This window comes from Harpia harpyja, chromosome 7 (genome assembly GCF_026419915.1).
Source record: "Harpia harpyja isolate bHarHar1 chromosome 7, bHarHar1 primary haplotype, whole genome shotgun sequence".
Classification (NCBI taxonomy): domain Eukaryota; kingdom Metazoa; phylum Chordata; class Aves; order Accipitriformes; family Accipitridae; genus Harpia; species Harpia harpyja.
This window is the reverse complement of record NC_068946.1, coordinates 25,930,243-25,949,569: the sequence shown is the minus strand read 5'-3', so window position 1 is coordinate 25,949,569 and position 19,327 is coordinate 25,930,243. Positions and strand designations below refer to the sequence as shown.

The window sequence follows — 19,327 nt, the reverse complement described above, 5'->3', positions numbered from 1 at the left end:
TAGGGCTGCGCTGAGAAAAGTTATGTGAGCACAACAGTGGGGCAGTGGGAACACAGTGGAAGAGGGAATAAAAGCAGTATTTGCGATAGTGCAGAACAAGGCCGAACTGCTTTGCTCTCATGTAAGATGGCACTGTGGCTTGCTTTCTTTGGCGTCTTCCTGAAAGTCATTCCCGGGTATTAGTCATTGTTTTTGGTGTGGGTGGGCCCTCTGCAATTGTCTAAACAGAAATAATACCTCTGCACCAAATGGTTTACCATCCAAGTTTACAGTCTTTGTGACAAGCTCATCCAGAAGAGGTGATGATCCCTATTAAAGAATGAACAGAAGTAGAAATAGAACTTACAGCATTCTCTCCCGCCCCCAAAGTGCTATTTTGGATCTGTGGTCAGTAGCTTGCAGTTGTTTTTTTCACAAAGAAAAGCAACTGTCTGCATAGTGCAACTTGTAGCTGGGAGTGAATTCTTCCTGCTTGGTGGGTTTCCAGTGCCATCCATCCACACTGGGAATCGTACCATGCTTAAATTGTAACTGCGTGCTGAAAGCCCACACATAGGAATTTTCCTGTTCAAGTCAAAACCAATGCATTTATTTACTGAAGGGTTTTGTAGACTGCAAAATCAGGACGATAGAGTATTTAAGGCTTGTTCTAACTTAGAGAACTAGGCTTTAGTGGGATGATGAAAGATGTGAAGGGAGGAAGCCTCCTGTGCTTCCCTGAAGTAATTTAAGAGCCAGGAACATGTCAGCAAGTATCTGCTAAGAATTTAAAATCTATTCCTATTCTTCCCCATTGTTTGCTTCAGGAGTCAGTACAACACATCTTTTTGAGCAAGACTGCAATTAACCTCAAGGCAGATCTTGAATCTCGTGAACAAACAAGCTTATCAAAGGGTTTAGTAAATGGCTGATAAAATATAAAGCACAAAATTTTTGTTTTCTTTTCAGGAATAATCAAGCTTGGGAGGTGGAATCCCCTTCCTCTCAGTTATGTGACTGATGCACCAGATGCGACAGTAGCCGACATGCTACAAGATGTCTATCATGTTGTGACATTGAAAATCCAATTACAAAGGTGGGTGTTTCTGAACATCTGTCCTTCTCTATTCTCTGAGCTGCTCTGTCAATTACAGTGTTACTACAGAGATTAGCACATCCTGTCTTCATTAATTTCTGGTCTTTTGATGAAATGAAAAGAAAAATGAAGAGAAGGGTGGGTCACCTGGCAGCTTTTTGGTGCATGTTCCCACTGATTTTGTATGTTTTCTGAAGTAGCAATATGGTGGCAGAGAAGGGAGGGCCAGAAACTCAATCAAATAAAGATATGGGGCCTTTAAAGGCAGACCTTTCCACAATTCCTAATTTAATGGATTCTTGAGGCCTTATTGTATAAAAAAAAATAAACTCCTTGCCTTTTTCCAGGGGCTGCATTGTGAGAATCCAGGTCTTCTACTGCCAGCTGCTGAGATGGGGTGGAGGGGAGCTTTTTGACTTTCCTTTTTTCTCCAGTGGTCTTCCCAGTGAAAAGGCGAGAAGATGAGGAAGGGATGTGTTACTGCAGCTCCATTTGGCATTTTGAAAATATTTTCCTTCCCTGAATGCTAGTTCTGACTAGCAAAGCAAAAGCTCCTGACACTTTTACACTTACTTTCCCTCCCTTGCCTGCCTCCCCCCCCTCAACTTTTTCTCCCCCTTTCTCTCTATTGGCCTTCAAAAGAGTCCTCAAATAGTTACTGATGTCTGTGTAAGGAGTTGCAGCAGTTCACTGGTAGTGCATGGCATACTCTAGACCTGCTGGTAAGCCTACATTGCAGAGGCTGCTGTAGCTTTATGCCCAGAACATGTCAGAGGAAAGAGGCAAAAATAACAGACAGCCTGGAATAATTTGTCCACAATTCTTTGAAGCTCAACTTGAACAGAAGAGGGGTCCATTGGGATGTGTGTCTGTGTCCTTTGGTGGCAGGTACATACACTCCAACTGTTCAGTTCAGTTTGGAATTTGGAAGCAGTGGGTGCCTCACTGATATTAACCTCCCAAACAGCAACATTTCTTTCCTGTTACATCTGTGATGGGGCTTGGGGTTTTCAGTTCCCACTAACAGGCCTTTCCTTGGTTTTATATACTGTTATCATTTCTCAGCTAGACTGCATCTCTGCAGCATAGTTGTAAAAGAGCATCTAGAGCCTGTAGCTGCTATAAAACTGGAGTGCAGTAACCCATCTCCTCAGAAGTATGAGCTACCAGGAGTCCACCTAGCCTATTGTCACATCTGTATTACTGGAGGGTATCAACCCAAGATCAAGGTCTCGTTCTTCATCTTCAAAGTGCTTGAATGCCTTGATGCCGTGTAAATAAAAGATAGCCCATGACTTTGAGATAAAGATGGTCGTTGACTACTTGAACTCCTCAAGCACAGCTAAACTTTCAACTCTGAGGGTAAAGCCAGGCTGCGTAGGCAGAAGACAGAACCGCCTCAGAGGTTGATTGTAGAGCATGCATTAAGTCTCTCAGGCATGAATAGCAATGACAAGCTTCTCCCGACTTTCTGATGTGCTTCTTGGGTCTGTCCCCACGTATGTAGACACAGACCATAAGCTTGTTAAGTTAAAAGAGGCACAAGTCATATGAAGACAAAAGCTTCACTACATATGCAATTCTTGTAGAATGAAAGTGAGAATGGACTACATGTGACAGATGTTGGGCATATGGCTTAATGTGTTTCTGAAAGGCTCTTGGATACTTCCGCAATGAGGGCAGTATGAGAACCTGTATAAAATGAAATTCATTTTTCAAAGCCTTGCCTCCACACAATGAGGGCCCTTACTGTTTAGGGATTTTGTTAGTGGCTGTGTGGCGTATATGTTTATTATTCTGTCCCAGTAGGAGTATCTTTCTCCATCTGGAGAGGATGGCTTTATTCAGCCATTTCTGGGGCTTGCTTTATGCAGTTTCTTTGCTCTCCACCAGGCCCCAGAGGGAATGGTTATGCTCACATACAATACCAGAGCAGGATTAGCTGCTATTCCTGCCATGTACTGTCATTCTTTTAGTTGAACTGCGTGTCTTCTGGGAGTCAGGCTTGGTGGGGAGGGGAAAGAGGGAAGAAACACCTTGATGGGCTGGCTAAGCTGGAAACTCCAAGGTTGTCCTCGCTGCTTAAAGTTTTATAGCACTTGTACGCGAAGAGTAAGCATCTGCGAAGGTGATGTTTCTATCTACTTTTTGCTTTCTGTTTTAACAGTTGTTCAAAGTTGGAAGACTTGCCAGCAGAGCAGTGGAACCATGCCACAGTTCGCAATGCCTTAAAGGAACTGCTCAAAGAGATGAATCAGAGCACATTAGCCAAAGAATGCCCTCTCTCACAGGTCAGTGTTTTTAGCAGGCTTAGGGAAAGCCAGATTTACAAGATCTAAAGCTCATACTTGTTCAGTAAAGGGCTTAGACTAAACAATTCCATAAATACTGAATCAATTTGTTTTCTTTAGAAAGGAGAAATTCTAATTAATATGAAAAAGAGTATCTTTATACCATGTTTTCTCAGTGAGTTGCCAAGTGGAAATTATGAATGAATTGGTTGGTTTTTATCCTGCTGTTGAGAGAGATGTAAATTCTTTATTTAGATCTTTATGTGAACCTTTTGCAATAGGACTAGTGATCCTCAAATGCAAGATTTGAGTGGCTTCTTCCCACTAGCAGAGACCTGCCTCCCCCACTAATGCGTAGGTAGCTCTCCTCAGCCTCCAACTATGATAAAAAGTATGCTGTTTTAGCAGTTGTGCCCCAATTTCTAGGAAACAGCAACAAAAAATTTATATGTAATTATGTTATAAAAAGAACAAAAACTCAGTCTCATTCTCCATGACTGCTTTTTAAACGGCAGTGATGTCATGTCTAAGACACAAGTTCCTACAGATATCATGAGCTTTATTTGTACTTCAGGTATAGTGAGAGATTCATAAAATTTTCATGACTGAGTCCTCCGTGCCTCTCAGAAAAAAACAGAAAACCACTTCGGCACCCAGACCAAGTAACTTTGCTAGGACTGAAAAATACTTTGCTTTCTAAAAACTTTATTAGAATCATAGGTTAATCTGTCGATTGTGTCTTACAAAAGTCAAAACATCAGTAATGCCTACTTCCTAAAAATCTGATGCTTTGCTAGCCCATATTCAACATTTTTTCTCCTGTGGTTGCCTGTCTTACATTGCACTGTACGCTCATCCTGCAATTCATGATCCAAAGCCTCTGTGAACTAAGAGAATTCTTTCTATGTATAACCAGCACAAATTTGCCTCACTGCATTATGATTACAACTCCAGGGAAAGCACAGAGGTGAGATACAGAGCAGAATTTAGGTCTTTGCAATTGGTAGGAATCACGTTCCTCATCTTCCTTAGCCATGTGGGGTGTGCAGAACTAACAGGAAGGAAAGGCTGCATAAGGAAAAGCCATGTAACTTGCCTTGTTTACTAAAGGAGTAGCAGTGACTTTAGGTATGCACAGAGCGTAAGTGCGTTGAATACGAAAGTATTTTTCTTTTCACACAGTTTAAGTGTAATTTCTTTAAATAGAATTATCTGTGGAATCTGGTCAGCTAATGATGATTGCAGCATATGGTTGTCTCTGCCCAGTCTTCTTCAATATCCAGTATAACTAAACTATGCATCATTTCATATGCAGAATTCATTTGTTCTCTGGGTCTTTTTCCTCCCACTTGTTTCAAAGCCTACCAGGTGGAAATGCTGCAGTTGGTTTACTCCTTCTGTAGCCTCAGTCTGAAATATATTTACAAAATTACTTATGGCAGAACTGTAGCAGCAAAAATTCTCACCCCAGTGTTTATTCAGTGGACAAAGCTAAAAGGAGATCCTTCTCTAGAAAACTGAGATTGCTTACTTTTAAGCACAGGTGTAAGTGACCTTGAGTAGTGACTAACGCTTGAACTGGGAATGCAAGAATGCAGCTTGTAGTAGTAGTAGTATTATTATTATTGCCATAAAAAGTTTCAGTCTCTTTTGTTTTGGCTCACAACATGCAGAAGATACAATGGAAGGTTGTATAGGAGCTGTCTATTACCATCATCTGAATATGCCTCTAATACAATTCCTTCTCCCAAATCAGTTTTAAAAAAATACCATGCCAAATGTGAAATGTCATTACAACCCCCTTGTGGTTAATATATTATTGACAGCAGCAAATTGCAGAGTGGTCTCTTAGGAGTCAAACTGCAGAGTAAATGCTTCTGTTTATTAATGTGTTCACAGTGCCTCAAGTACAGAAGTGGAGAGGGGCAGCGCAGGGAGCTCTCGCTCCCACCAGTGACGGTGCTCCGTCTCTGGTTCTCGGTGCCCGAGCTCTCCATGCAGCCCAGATGGGGATTCTGATTGCTGCTAATGGGAAATGTAATCATTCACTTTGATTTAAAATTGTTCTGTTTTTTTCTGCTAGGTGTATTATGTGGCTGCAGCTTAGCTACCCTTAGCATACGGCTCCTGTTCAAACAAATAAATCCCAGTTAACCAAGCTGGGGGGAAGGAGGGTAGGTGGGGGGAGTCTGTGTGGCAGAAAGAAATCCAATTATTTCAGCATTTCCATCTTTGCATAGAGACCTCTGTCTTTCCTGTATATTGTATAACTCATCTCAGCACTGACCATGCATTTTGTCTCTGCTGGAGCAAGATTTCTTGGGATGTGAGCATGTGCCATATTTTTCTCCTTGACCTTACTGCACCAGATTTTCTTTGTGTGGATATTTCTTAGCTCCTGGTCAAAATAGTTTTCATTCCACGTGGCTGTCATGGCCACACACATACCAAATGTATCTGCTACTTCATATAATCTATTCCTTCCTTAAGGATTTTCCCAGGAATAACATGCATTATTTAGAAATTTGCAATTAGTCAGTGGGTTTTTTTGCCACTCTCTTCTGAATGGATGTTTCCTCTCTGCAGACTTATCAAGATTCCTAGCAGAAATACCCCTAGGACACTTAATAGTGAGGATATGTAGTTTGAAAGTTGTTACGGTTCTTTCCCCTGCTCTACTGTCAAACAGTTGAAGAGAATCTGTCCTGTGATTTTTCACCAATGGTTGATTTACTAGTTGATTTTACTATTTAATTTAGGCTTTGCTTTCGCAAATAAAGGTTAATGGGTTAATATATTCTGTGATATTTAATAGCCCTACAATTTCAGTAATGTCGATTTGTTGCAGAGCTGGAGGATTTGGTGGAGGGGGAAAAAAAGGGAAAAACCAAATTGTTATGTAGACAGAGCTAAACAGTTTCCCCACCCTTCCTTAGTGACTGGAAATTTAACTGAAGTGACACTAAAAAAACCCACGTTATCTCAGCTCAACTTTGTTCAAAATCCTTAGCAGAGACTATCTCTGTGTCAGGCTTTCAGAATACGACTGCTTGTTAAAATGACTTAGAGCAAGGGAGGATTTATGGGGAGAGAATTGCTGCTGACTGCCACAATGCTAGGTTTATGTCTCAAAATATTGATTTTAATTAGAAAATTGAATCTTAGTTTTAGAAATTGAAGCTGCTACTTATAAAGGCTCTTACTTCATAGCCTTCAGACTCTACTGCGGTGCGCTGTAGCAGCCTTCAAGTGGAAAAGTTACAGTGAAAAGGCAGAAAAGCCTCTTTACTGAAAGCGAAATTACCTGTTAAAGACTAAAAGTAATCTGCACCACCCAGTTATCTTAAGTCTCTCAGTTTTGCTCACATTTTTTAAGTCCCCAAACCTCAAGAGTTCAGAAACAGCTGGAGTCCTGTGATATTGCAGTGAATTGGTTAGAAGGCTGGATAAATCTGGAAGAGGGAGGGGATGTTTCTGTTTTTAAAGCATTGTTAAAATCTGATAAGCCAATGTGTAAGCCTTGTAGCTTTCCAGAGATGGCCAAGATCCCATTTTGCACAAGAGCCTGCAGGAGCCGGTGGGCCAGAGCTTGAACCTACGGTAAATAGCTTGTTCGAGCTGTGAGATTGTCCTTGCTCTCATCTTCTGTGCAGAAAGGTCATACAATGTGCCAGGGCTTTTTCTGAGCTTTGACATAAGTGAGGAAGGAGGGCATAAGGGAAATGCGGTTTCTGGAGAAGGTGCACATTGGCTCCCATGTGTTAGTGGTGTTAGATTGCATTTCCTTGCTGGAAATGTACATGTGCTGGAAATGATTTGACCCTGGAAGAGTTCAGAGGAGGTAAAAGGAAAGCAAAATGTGGTTGTTAAGAAGATGCCTCCTCTATAGAATGAAGGGAGGGGAAAAAAATAGAAAGGAAGAACTACCAGTAACCAGGCTCTTTCCCACCCTGTGGGCAAAAGCATCCTAAGATATAAACTGTCATTTTTATGGGTATCAGGTACTGCAAAACAACTCTGCACCTCTCAGCTTCAGTTGGCTTGTACTAAGAGTTGCTTAGAGGGAATTCGCAAAGAGTAGAGATGGGTGGTGGTTAAGCAAGCGATATTTCAGTTTTGTTGAGCTTTTTTGTGGTTTTTTTGGCTGCTCTGTATTGTAGTATGCGTAGTTCCCTTCGCTCTGAATGGCACTGTTAATTTCTCTTTTGGGTGATTTTTCACACAAGGGCTAATAACACATTTCTATAAATTATATTAATTTAACTTATTTGCCTAACTGTTGTTCTGCAGCAAGTAGCACGGATGTTCTCTGATTCTTGGCTGTGTGGTCTTGCTGCATTTGGAAGCAGAACAGACACATCTGAAAAGCATTATTTGGATTATGCATGCTGGAGCATCTAATCTTACCTTTAGGATCTGGTTCCTAAATCATGCTTGTTCTCACCCTGGTGCAGTGAGCATGTGTTCCCCAGCATGGCACTGCCTGTTGTTATGCAACTAAAGTTTATATACTGTAATATCACAAGTACAAAGTAAAGTAGAACTGCCCCCCCAGTGTGAGCTGCAGGTCTCAGCCTAGGTTCGTACTACATCTTTTTTGTTTTATTATGCAAAATAATAATTATCATTTTGTAATTTTAATTATGTCTGGGAATATAGAATGGAGAATAAAACCAAATTTTTGTACTCATCAGACACTTCTTTTGGTTTTAAAGTCACAAATGGATGATCATTGTGCACTCGCATGTCATTCACTTTCCCTGGAAAAGATTTCTAATTGTGCAAGATATTTTAAAACACTTTTTGTCTTTCTTTCTGTTACTTCCAGAGTATGATTTCATCCATTGTAAATAGCACATACTATGCCAATGTGTCAGCAACCAAGTGCCAGGAGTTTGGGAGATGGTACAAAAAGTACAAGAAGATTAAAGGTAAATTGATTTTTTTGTGACTTTCCAAGTTCTTGAACTTCTGCTGACAGTTTGAGATTATTTGCTTTAAGTAAAAGTGATAATAAGGTACAATAATATTAGTGAATTTGTCTACAAAGAGGGCACAGTTACAGCACATTTGAAATTAAATCTGATACTTTACAAACAAGGCTGGCATGAAAACACAGGCCACTTAAAACATGCTTAAAATATCCCATCTAGTGGTGCTGAAAGATGAACTCTGTTTTGAGTTAAGCTAAAATGTTTTGGAAAAAAAATATTCTAATATCTCAGGATTTAAAAGTTAAATTGCTATGTAAATTACCTTAGTTGCATTTTATTCATGAAAGCTAAAAGCCTGTCCTTCTAAGTTACATGTGCCCTTGCTCTCTGTTTTCAATACCGCAAAGTGTACTGGCATTCCTGCCATGTTTTATAAGGTGGAATCTGGATACCAGTAGAGGATTTAATACCTGATTGTTAGGAGACGTGGCTAAATAACAAGGTGCTGCACCCACTGAAGTTAAGATGAAAACAGCCCATTGTTTGTGTTTTTTCTACAATGAAATTGTGTTAGCTGGTTAGCAGTGAATGCCTGAGGCAGTAAAATTATTCTACGTAAGTTCATCCCACTCTCAGCAGTGAAATGTCTGATCACCTTCTAATAGTACAGGAAGTGATGTGACAAGCATCCATCATGTGTAGTTTGTTCTTTTATTCATCCTTTCCTTTGGGAAGGAACTTGTGTGTGTACTGGACCATTTGTTTGGTAGGTTTTTTGTTTTAAAATGCACATGTGCTTTGAGCAGGAGTTTGGGGATAGTCAAAAGCTTTTCCACAATACCAACTGGCTCCTCTCTTCCCAAATGTCCATCAGCCTTAGAGATTAGCTTTACCCTGTGATAGGGTTTTCCCATAGTTTTTCTCTCTGTTACGCTACTGAGGGGAAGACTCATTGTCTGAAAGAAGACGTAGGCTATTTTTGTTGTTTCTGTCTGTGATCCTTTCAGTGGCCAGGAAAATCATAACAGGGTTCACAAGCATTATGCAGAAATAGGGTAATGTCCTGTTGTTCTTGAGAAGCCATTGTATTTTTAGTTGCATGAAGATTAGCATCTTTCAAAAAGAGTCTGCTGTCTTTTTCTCTTAAAAGGCTGGCATACATGAGCTATGAAAGGTTGCTTGTTTAGTTTCCATAGGACAGGCTAGAAATCTGCATAATAATACCATGAAGAGTCTGCTGCTTGAGTTAGGAACACATGGAACAAAATTGCATAAAATATCAGAACAAGTTCTGAGGCGTCTGGTTTTCCTCTGTGTGTCTGGCTTGCACGGAGCATACCTGTAAGACACTCAGGCCTGGGCTATGCAGTGATTAGATTTTCACTGGGAAAAAAAAAAAAGAACAACGTTTTATGGTAAAATAATTTGTGTCTAGAAGGAAGATTTTTCAGGCAGAAGTGGGGTGACAATGCAGATGAGGAAATGGAGGTGTTGCTTTTCACCTACTATAATGACTTAGGCTTGAAGTAAAAAGTTGATGGGACATTTTAGTACATGCTTACCCTCCCAAATAAACTGGATAGTTTCTTCTCTCTCTAAATTGCCATTGTGTGACTCAGAAGTGTTTCTTTTCTCTGAATGGTATCTCTAAATAAAAGAATTTTATTTGAGGTGCTCTAACATGTCCTGTTGGTTAAAAAACAATCAAAGGAATCAAACAGCTTCAAGGTCATCACCGTTTGCTTTTACTTGCTGTTCTAGGAGAACAGAGATGGGCTTTTTTTTTTTTTTCCCTTCTTTTTTCCAAACTGGGCAAGGGTGCCAGTTGCAGAGGCACTGGAAGCCCTCAACTGTAGTGTTCTTAACTGTAGAGATGCCACTACACGTTCTGAGTGTTTCTAGCACACTGCTATCTTCCACTTTCTTCTATTCTTAAAGCATTGAATTCTTTAAGCTCTTACTTTTTTTACTTAGTAAGTGCACAGTTAAATTGTTAAGTGCAGTAAAAGCAGAATGAGACCTCAATCAAGAGGTCAAGGATCCAAACCTGAAGAGTTTGCCAGATAACTCTGTATCTGTGGTATTCAGAGACACAGCCAGTCGTTGCTGTTTGGAAGTATATGTGTGTGTTAGTAGGAGGAGAAAAAGGAAGGTTAAGGTATGTGTGAAGTAAACACAAGCTGCTATAAAGCAGTTCAAGTAGTGTTGATTCGTCAACCATATGAGTGGGAGAGAAAACAAAGAGTCTATGGCAGGTACAGTGGTGCATGGAGAATAAACAGCCATGCAACTTCAGGGCAGTAACCTAAACCCCCTGGAAACAGGAAGACTTCTGTAGTTCTTTAGGTGGTTTCAATTTCTCATCATCTCTGTTTTCATGACGTTTTGTTTCTTTTCTGTAGCCAGATACTCCTACAGGACAGCTCAGTTAGTGTGCGAATCAGTGACTTGAGTTACATGCTTCAGTCATCACATACTCCTTTAATAATAATTGATAAAAAGGACTTAGATTTTCCATGAAGGTGGATGGATGATGCAGCAATTCATTTTTCGGGTTGTAATCTGGATACATTAGGTACAACTACAATTTAGAATCTTTGGGACCAGCACCCATATCCATGTGTAACTCTAGAGCTGGTTGTTAGAAAGTAAAAGCAAAAAACAATTCACATGAGCTGTGGTAAATGCAAAATAGGAAGGGGCTTCAAAATAACTTTATTGACGTTGCAAACTAAATGCAGCCTACAGTGTTAAATGTGTTTCCTATTATCTGCTAATGTCTGTTTTAATAAAACAGTGGGAACTAAATGGTTGCTTCTTAATCAAAACCATGACTTCCTAAACATAAGCTATGTGATTCTGTTACAAATTGCCACATATAGATCTCCTAGGTCAAACTTTTTTCCTTTCTCATAGAAATAGATAAACAGTAAAATAATTATACTCTGCAAGATCAAAGCAATTACAACTGAAGCCAGGCAAAAATAAAAAGTTCTCTGGAAATAAAAAAAAGAAGAGCATCAGGTTGCCGCATATATAGTTAATGTTTAAATAAATATAAGAAAGTGAACAATCAATAACTTGATATCATTAGCAACAGATGTAAAAGCTGTACACAAATGGGATTGTATCAAATCTCAAGTAAACATTCTCAGTGTGCATTCTGTTGAACTCACTGAAAAAAATGGCTAAACTATTTATGCTTGTAATTTAAAAAAAGTTTTCAGTTAGTCCAGCTCAGCATGGTAATTTTGTCTTGTGTCAAGACGATGCTAGAATAAAATTCTGCTTGAATTTTTTCTCCCACCCTGCCCCAGCCCCTTAAGGTTTTAAGACATTCACAGTTTACTCAGCGGCACGAGAGTTAGTATACAGACAGATTTGGGAATTGGCTGTTGTGAGGACGGAGGCTTTTTGTCTCCTCCTGGCTCTGAGCCTACCACTCGGGATATGTGTGAGAACACGAGTGAGTTTATAACAGGATGTCCACTCGTTCCAGTCTCCTTGGGATACATGTATATATATTTGAAGGAGAGCTTATATTAACACAGTTCTAATGGAAAATGTGCGATAGTTGGGAAACAAAAAGCTTACAGTTCTTCTGTGAACTTTTTCTTCCTCTCGTGGACGTCTAATTATTTGGGGTGCTAATTAAGCTATCTGGTTTGTATTGTAATTTTGTTCAGAATGTGCACCATGAATGAATTTAATATTACTATGTGAAGCCTTTTTTAAACTCTTTTTACTTACTTTTTAATTTTTCTTCTTTTTGAGGGATGCAAGGCTTTCTAGTACACAGTTGTGCATACATGACAGGGTTTAAGTGTGTTCAAACCTACTTGAATGAAGAATCAGAGTTCCCCTTTTTTAATAAAGGTTACATATTAATTGATGACAACTATACAGCAATGGCTCAGTCCAGTGGTTCTCAAACTGTCTTTCTCCTGCCCAGTCCCACGGGGATGCTCCTCTCAATCTGAGAATCGCTTGTCTGGTTTCTCTAGATGCTGAACTTGCTGAAGCTGGGAGAAGGTATTCAATGTTGTTGAAATTCAGGATTTGAATAATTGCTTAAAAGGCTTGCATTGGTTCTTAATTAGATTAACAAATAGATACACAAATAAAAATAAGACTTTTTAAGTAACTATATACATATATATATATAAGTAACTACATATATATAGGTCCATATTTATAAACTATACATATATGGAGAGAAGTATTTCAGAACTTTGCTGTGCAACTCAGATCACTGTCAAGGGATAAAACTTGTACCAGTTACCTACTCATTGCCTGGTGGTTTGGGTTCGTAGCATTTAGAATATTTTTTAGCTCTATTTCTCAATAGATATTTCACTTCCAAGTGTCATGCTTTCTATTTTTATCAGGAGGACTATCACTGTATCAAAATTCTTTCACAACTGAAACTCTTAACTGGTGTGAATTTTTTCTTTTTGCCTGATGACACAACTTAGCTCGGTGGGAGGAAGTTAGGAAGGCAGAGGAGAGAAATAAATACATTGTGAACTTAAAAATAAAAAGACGTATTTTCTTTGTCTGTGAAACATTTCCTTTGCTCCTGCCATCAGTGGCTGTCAAAATATAGCTTTCTGTGGATGTGAGTTTTGAGACTGTGGCTGTCTCAGTTTTTGTGGAATGGTGAGGCTTTTCAGTTTAAAGGAGGAGGGCTCAGTTATTTCTATTTCAACAGATCAGGCATGTAAGAAAAAGCTTTCATATCTTCCTTAAATTGAGAATCTGCTTTGGCTGCTCTTTGATTTTTCCAATATTACTGATTTGTTGTTTGTGTGCTTGTTTTTGAAAGTATGTTTGCTTACTTCCCATAACGGATAGACAGAGCATTCTGTTTTTCTTATCGTGTGTTCTAGAGGCTGTTGTAGGTTGAGAGAGGTTAGAAACAGGATTCAGAAGGGCTCCCAGCTTTCTTATTTCCAGGCTGAAGGAACCTAGGATTGTGACACCGCGATAATGCCAGTGCGAGTTTGGGGAAAATTGTTGTTTTGTGCTTTGAGGAATAGTTTTTAATTGTTCCTCTGAAACAGATGTTGTGGAAGCCTTATGAAAAGGCACACCAGATCTTTCCTAAGCAGTGATTTTGACTTTTAAAATACCTTATTTATTGATACATGCATGTGTATATATCTCTCTCTCTGTAAATACAGGGGGTTTTATGTATGTATGTGTATATATATATGTATATATAGATCTTGACCTTTTGCCTTTTTAACTAACAGATTGAGGCAGAAATGTTAAGTTTTTTAAGAAGAGATCATTTCATGGCTTGTTTGGATATTAGTCGCAGCTCTGGCACTAAACCAGTTAGGGTCATTCAGGTCAGCTCTGTGGCTCTTGACATTACTGTAATTTTTCCTTTGCTTACTTTTACACTCCTGACTGTGTATTTATTTCACTAAAAATAGGACTTTCCTCACTTTCTTAAGGAAAAAGGAAAGGAAAGAAAATAACATCATTTGCCGGCAAGCTTTTCAGCATCTAGATGACGTACATGACCTGCAGATCATCTCTGACTCGGAGACATCCTCTTAGTCTGTGGCCTGCTCTGCTGTTTTATGAGTAGTTCATCAGTTTGCGTTGGTCATGAGGAAAAAGTGGCATCTCTCTTTAAATATAAGTTTAAAGTTGTCAAGATCCAGCAAGAGTTATAGACCCCTTGACTGCTGTTTTCCACACCCACATTAGCATTTTGTATTTCAGCGTTGTCCCTGATGTTAAGTGCCAGTTTGGGGGATTTGTGCGTGTGTATTGTTAAGAAACAGTTTACCCACTGCAGTGCCTTCCAGGAGCTTTATGAGTTGTGGCCCTCTTGGCTATTCCTCTCTGTAAAGAGAATTAAAACAGACCCTTTGGTTCGTTTTTTTTTCACTTAAGCTTAACTTTTATTTAAAGTAAATGCATATATGAATTTCAACTTTGCAGAATGTCTTTCATGTCTTCTGGCTGTTCTGGAGCAGTGGCTTCCACTCTTAATAGTGCATGTGTTGTGGCAGAAGGGTATGTGCAGTTAGCTGAATGCCATCTCTTGCGCATGCATGTGGCTGGAGCTGCAGCCATTGCTGCTTCGGGAACATACGTCAGTACAATAAAGGTCAGAAACCTTTCTGTAGAGAAACTGCCTAGCCACTTGTCCCGTGTCTTGTCCCTGCTATGCAAGGACATTATACCTTTTTAAATTAAGAGATGCTGACCAAACCTGCTCAAATAATGTCACTCACCTTTATGGTTTTAAAATGTCTCCTGTTCCAAGTACAGTGCTTTTCTCAGTGAGGACCAGTTGTGTTCTGGGGCTGGGACTTCTGTCCAGCCATTTTTGAATTCTTCATAAAGAACGGTAGTCTTCATTTTCTAAAAAGAAAACCCCTTTTTTCTTTAAATCTGCAGAATCTCAAAATGAATTTTTCTTCCTATTTAAAAAAAAATATTTTTGTGTGCTGCCAAACAGCGACATGTTAGCTCAAAAGGAAAGGAATTTTTAGAAAGTAAGCATTACTGGAGATTAGATTGGAATGGGAGGAAAACCTGGAGCTTAGGTACAGACATAAGCTTTCCTGGTGTGAAAGCTGCAATGTGGCTGTCTGTGATCCCATGGATTTCATAGAATACATAACTCTGAGAGCAGAACTGAATTCTGTTCACTCGAAGTATCTGAGGAGTTTATATGTCTGCCTTAATGATGTTTGTGTTCTGTCTCATTCCTTTCACCATCTGTGATGTTATGAGTCAGGAAGAGATGCATATGTATCTCCTGGAGGGACTGCACAATTGACTGGGTATTCTAGGAGATTTGCACCTCCCTCTTGAGGTGCCCATGAAAGGTTAGTACTTAAATAGCAGGACAGACTTCTGTCACAGGAGTTTGACAGGAAGGGAGGTATTTTTATATCAGATGAAAACATCAGTCCATCTAAATCAGTACTCTCTGTGTTTCTGTCAGACAGGTCTGAGTAATGTTTGCCCTGCTTCTCCTTTTCCATTTCACCTGATCAATATTTGTGCATTAGGCCAGGTGGTCTCTAAAGCACCTTCAACATAATGCTTTTGTCTGCCAGATGGATCTGGCATGTCCTGTCTACAAACAATGTTAACATATTATGAAGAACGGAGTTCATACTTATATATGCCCTCTTGAACCTGGAGAGTAACCCCCAAATAGTCTAAAAATAAGATCATGGGTTAAATTCTTCTCTTCTGACAAGCATCTTTGGAAGCAATGCAGTCCAGGCATGGCCCATGGGAAGAATATGATTTCCTATGTTTAAGCAGAACTGACGGAAGACATGTTAGCATCTCTGTGTCCCAAGGGATGTTTTGGATCTAGTCTTTAGGACACGGGAAGGAGAAGGTCAGCTGCACGGAGAGAGTCAGCAGTGTTAGTACACTCTGCTCAGTTCACCTGAAACTGATGCTGATCAAAGGCCCGCTTTTAATGATGATTATTCTAAATACAAAAATAGTGATTTGTACTTTGGTGGGAACTGAACAATTTGCAACACAATGAAGAACAGACAATGGCCTTTCCTGTCTGTTTTCCATTAGGCTTGGATAAAGGCCTTTGCTACCCACAGCCAGCAGCCAAACAATTTCTGTATGTGCTCTATAGCTATTTTGAAGTTATTTGCTATCCTGCAGGAGTAGAGGAAGGGAAGGGTTTTAAAAGTTACAACTTCTTATCAAGTCTGCCTCTCCAGTCAACCTGCTTTTTCTCCAGTTCCGACTGCAGGAACAAATGGCCTAGGCAGAGATCAGAGAGTGACTGAAGTCAGTGAATGACTTTGGGTAAATACGAAGATTAGATGTTGAATGAAAATGAGACTCCTCAGACCAGCCCTTCGCACTGAAGTGGTTAAGTGGGCTGTGATTAAAAGAAATAAGTAATTATCCTAATTATACATGAAAAGATACAGAATTACCACTTTAAAAGCACCTCCTGTGCTCTGGAGTGGTTCTGTTATTTACAAAGTGGTAGTTCATAATTATGTAGCATAAGCAAGAGGGCACCCTCTCAGCGTAGTGCAGCAGCTCTGTCTCTCCAAGGCGGAGGGTGATACTGTGCTGGAGAGCGCTTTGTCCCCCAAGCACGGCTCCAAAGTTCAGGTCTTGCTCCAGTGAGTAGGGTGGTGCTAAGCCAAGAGAAATTGTGGGAACCGTTCTATCTCAAGCTTAGTGCAGGGCATACCAGAGTTCACAGAGCTTTCCCTGCTTGGCCATGACCACTGCTGGTAACGGCTTTTATGATCACCAGGTTTTAAATAATAAATAAGACAAAGAAGCGAACTCTGAAGCACTGGAGAACAGCCCTGGGTGGTGACATCCTGTCACAATTGAAGCATGGCAATTCTGCGGGCTAGTAACTTATTACAGAACATTTCTTTACCAGCCTCTTCCTACTCTGGGGCAAAGTGCTCGTATGCCTGTGGGACTAAAAAGTTCAGGACTCACTGGGTCATGGGTGCTGGTGGGTCCTCTGTGTCCCCACTGCAGTGCAGTGCTGGGAGACATGTTATGCTCTTGCTCTCCCTGCTGCATCCATTATTGTGCCTAGGAATTTGGTTTCCAGTGCTGTCAGTCAATTCAGTGCTGCTCATAAGCCCTAAATGCCCCACAGGCTGTTTGTCAGAATGTTCCTATTAACAACTCAGTGAAAATAAAGGGTGAGGGGAAGGGAAGGTGGAGAAATAAATCTTATTTTAAATCTTTTGAGCTAGTTTTATTTCAGATGGAAAGTTGCATGCGGACCACCCCAAGCTATTGTGCTGTGGACTGCGTCAGCTGTTTGACTGTGCAAGGAAGATTTGGGTAGAGGTTAAGAGCATCACACAGGGGAAGGGTGCACTGGATTCCTTTTGTGCTGTATCCAGGAAGTTTCTAACTCAGTATGGAGTTGAAATACATTGACACACGTGGTAATCATTACACGAAGAGAAAGGAACATTGAAATATGACAATTTGCTGCTCCCATTCTGGGGATTATGTTGGTTTCTGACTGTCTTGTAGAGGTAGTGACATGTTGTAGTGGGGTATAGGAAAATAAAGGGCAGATGCTATCCTGGAGTGCTCTGAGAGCTGCTTGCTGAGCTTAGCACAGTACCTGTTGTCCAGACACCTTGTATCTGCCTACCTAGTGTATGGCTTCAGAAGGGTGGGTGGCTCTGAAATATGACAGTACCATTGTACTTGGTTTAGAAGAGCTCTGCGAGCAAAGAGCTGCAGAATCATATACGAGGCAGTGCGATGCCGGGTGAAAAGGGAAACACTGCCATGTCTTTTGCTGTGGTCACACCACAGATGGAGGTGGGTAACAGCCTCCTGGACCAGCTTTTGTTTAACTATCACAGGCATCACTAACAGAGGAAGTTTATCAGCGGTACTTGAACAGAGACAGCACATGTCCATGGAGCCGCTTCCTTCCCAGTTTAAGGTCTGGCTGCTCTGTCTGCACTGCTTTGTATTCCAATTACTGAAGTGCCAGCCAGTTCATGCAGGACTACAAGAGCTGTAAACGTATCTGCAGTTTGAGTGGAGCAATAGCAAACAAGGGAAGGATAAGGGAAAGACTGTAATGGGGTAGGAACATGGAAAATGGAGGATGCAAATAGAAAAACCCTGTCTCAGGAAGATCTAAGGCAGAACATTAATGTCACAGCAGCTTTGTGACTCCTGTATCCCTTTTTTCTTAGAGCATTGCCTGCAAGCTGGCCTGTCTCCCAGGGCAGTGCCAGTCTCTATCTTGGGGTTGTCTCAGGCTTGCTCCTGTCCAGCCCCACAGAGCCCTACCAATCCATAGTTACCGAAGATCAACAGGGAATCTGATATGGGCAATGTGTTAGAGAAGGAAAGAGTCTTGAGGAGTTGAGTAATGCACATTTTTTCCATCCAGCGTAACTGTTAATGGTAACCTTTTATTATTGAAGTGGTTGAAGTGACTAGAATCTGGTTTGTTTATTGGAAGTATATGCATGGCTGTATAGTCTAATGTGATCGAAAAAGGAAACTGATAATAAGGGAAAAATACACCTATGGAAGCAAGTCAGGTGATGGCTCTGTGTAATTGTAATTCCAAGTAGCTCTGCAGAGATTAACAGCCTGGCAGCCTTTTCATCTTAAACTTTATTTTTATAGGGGTTTATAACTTGGCACTAAAGTCAGGAGTGGGTGGAAACTTGGCAAATGTGGTTCAGCCCAGAAAATGAATGTTATTTATATTTATTTCTCACCAAGTTTTCAAAAACACTTGGTTACTGTTTTTGTGTTCTAACAAGTAGTGATTTGTTGGTTTCAGTGACTTATTCTCTGTGTGTTTCTTAAAGTACAAAATAGTTCAGATCTTATTTCAGCTCTTCTGAAACTCCTAGTGGAAGGACTCTAGATTTCTAGGGGTGTAAATGAAGACCGGAAGTAGCTCTTACTGTATTTTCTTGTAGCAGGATGCTCCAAGTATTTCATGTACACCGAGCAACATCTTTATTCTATTTACATCAGATTAATTCCTGATTGCCAAGTAGCTACTGCACCTTTGGAATAATTAACATTTGGTTTTGCTGGCAACTGTGTGTATTTAATGGCATTACTCAGGTGCAGGCTTACTGCAGAGAGGCTGAGGAGGCAACAGTTAGTACAGCCACGTGGGCTTTGAAGTGTCTGTGTCGTAGAACCTGGTCTGGGGCTGTGACAAAGCAGCCCCTCTTCTCCACTCCACCGCCCACACATGACATCTCTATATTGACGCCAGGTCTGTCCCTGGTATTAACACTACTCGGTTTTTATACTGCACATTGATTTCATGTCTCTCCCAGCCAAAACCAGGACAGTTCCTGAAGCCAGACACTAGCAGTATAGAGCTTTCTGTACCTGATTTTCAGGGAGGCCTGACATCATGAGGAGCAGCATTTGAATAGGGATTTTTAATATTTTCAGCAAACTGAAATACTGCATTGTGTCTCTGGCAGCCTGTGAGTAAGGCAGCAAAATGGTCATTTGCTGACAATAGT

The 19,327-nt window shown here is 40.4% G+C and overlaps 1 protein-coding gene across 2 annotated transcripts in view; it reads left to right on the top strand.

Annotated features, from left to right (window-relative positions):
- SATB2 (SATB homeobox 2) overlaps nt 1–19,327 on the top strand; it is a 137,880-nt gene that overhangs the window by 59,770 nt on the left and 58,783 nt on the right. For both annotated transcript variants that reach the window (XM_052793306.1, XM_052793305.1), the window contains exons 4-6: nt 949–1,075; nt 3,243–3,366; nt 8,195–8,297. In XM_052793306.1, coding sequence (XP_052649266.1) covers nt 949–1,075; nt 3,243–3,366; nt 8,195–8,297 — 354 coding nt within the window. The remainder of the gene's footprint in view (nt 1–948; nt 1,076–3,242; nt 3,367–8,194; nt 8,298–19,327) is intronic.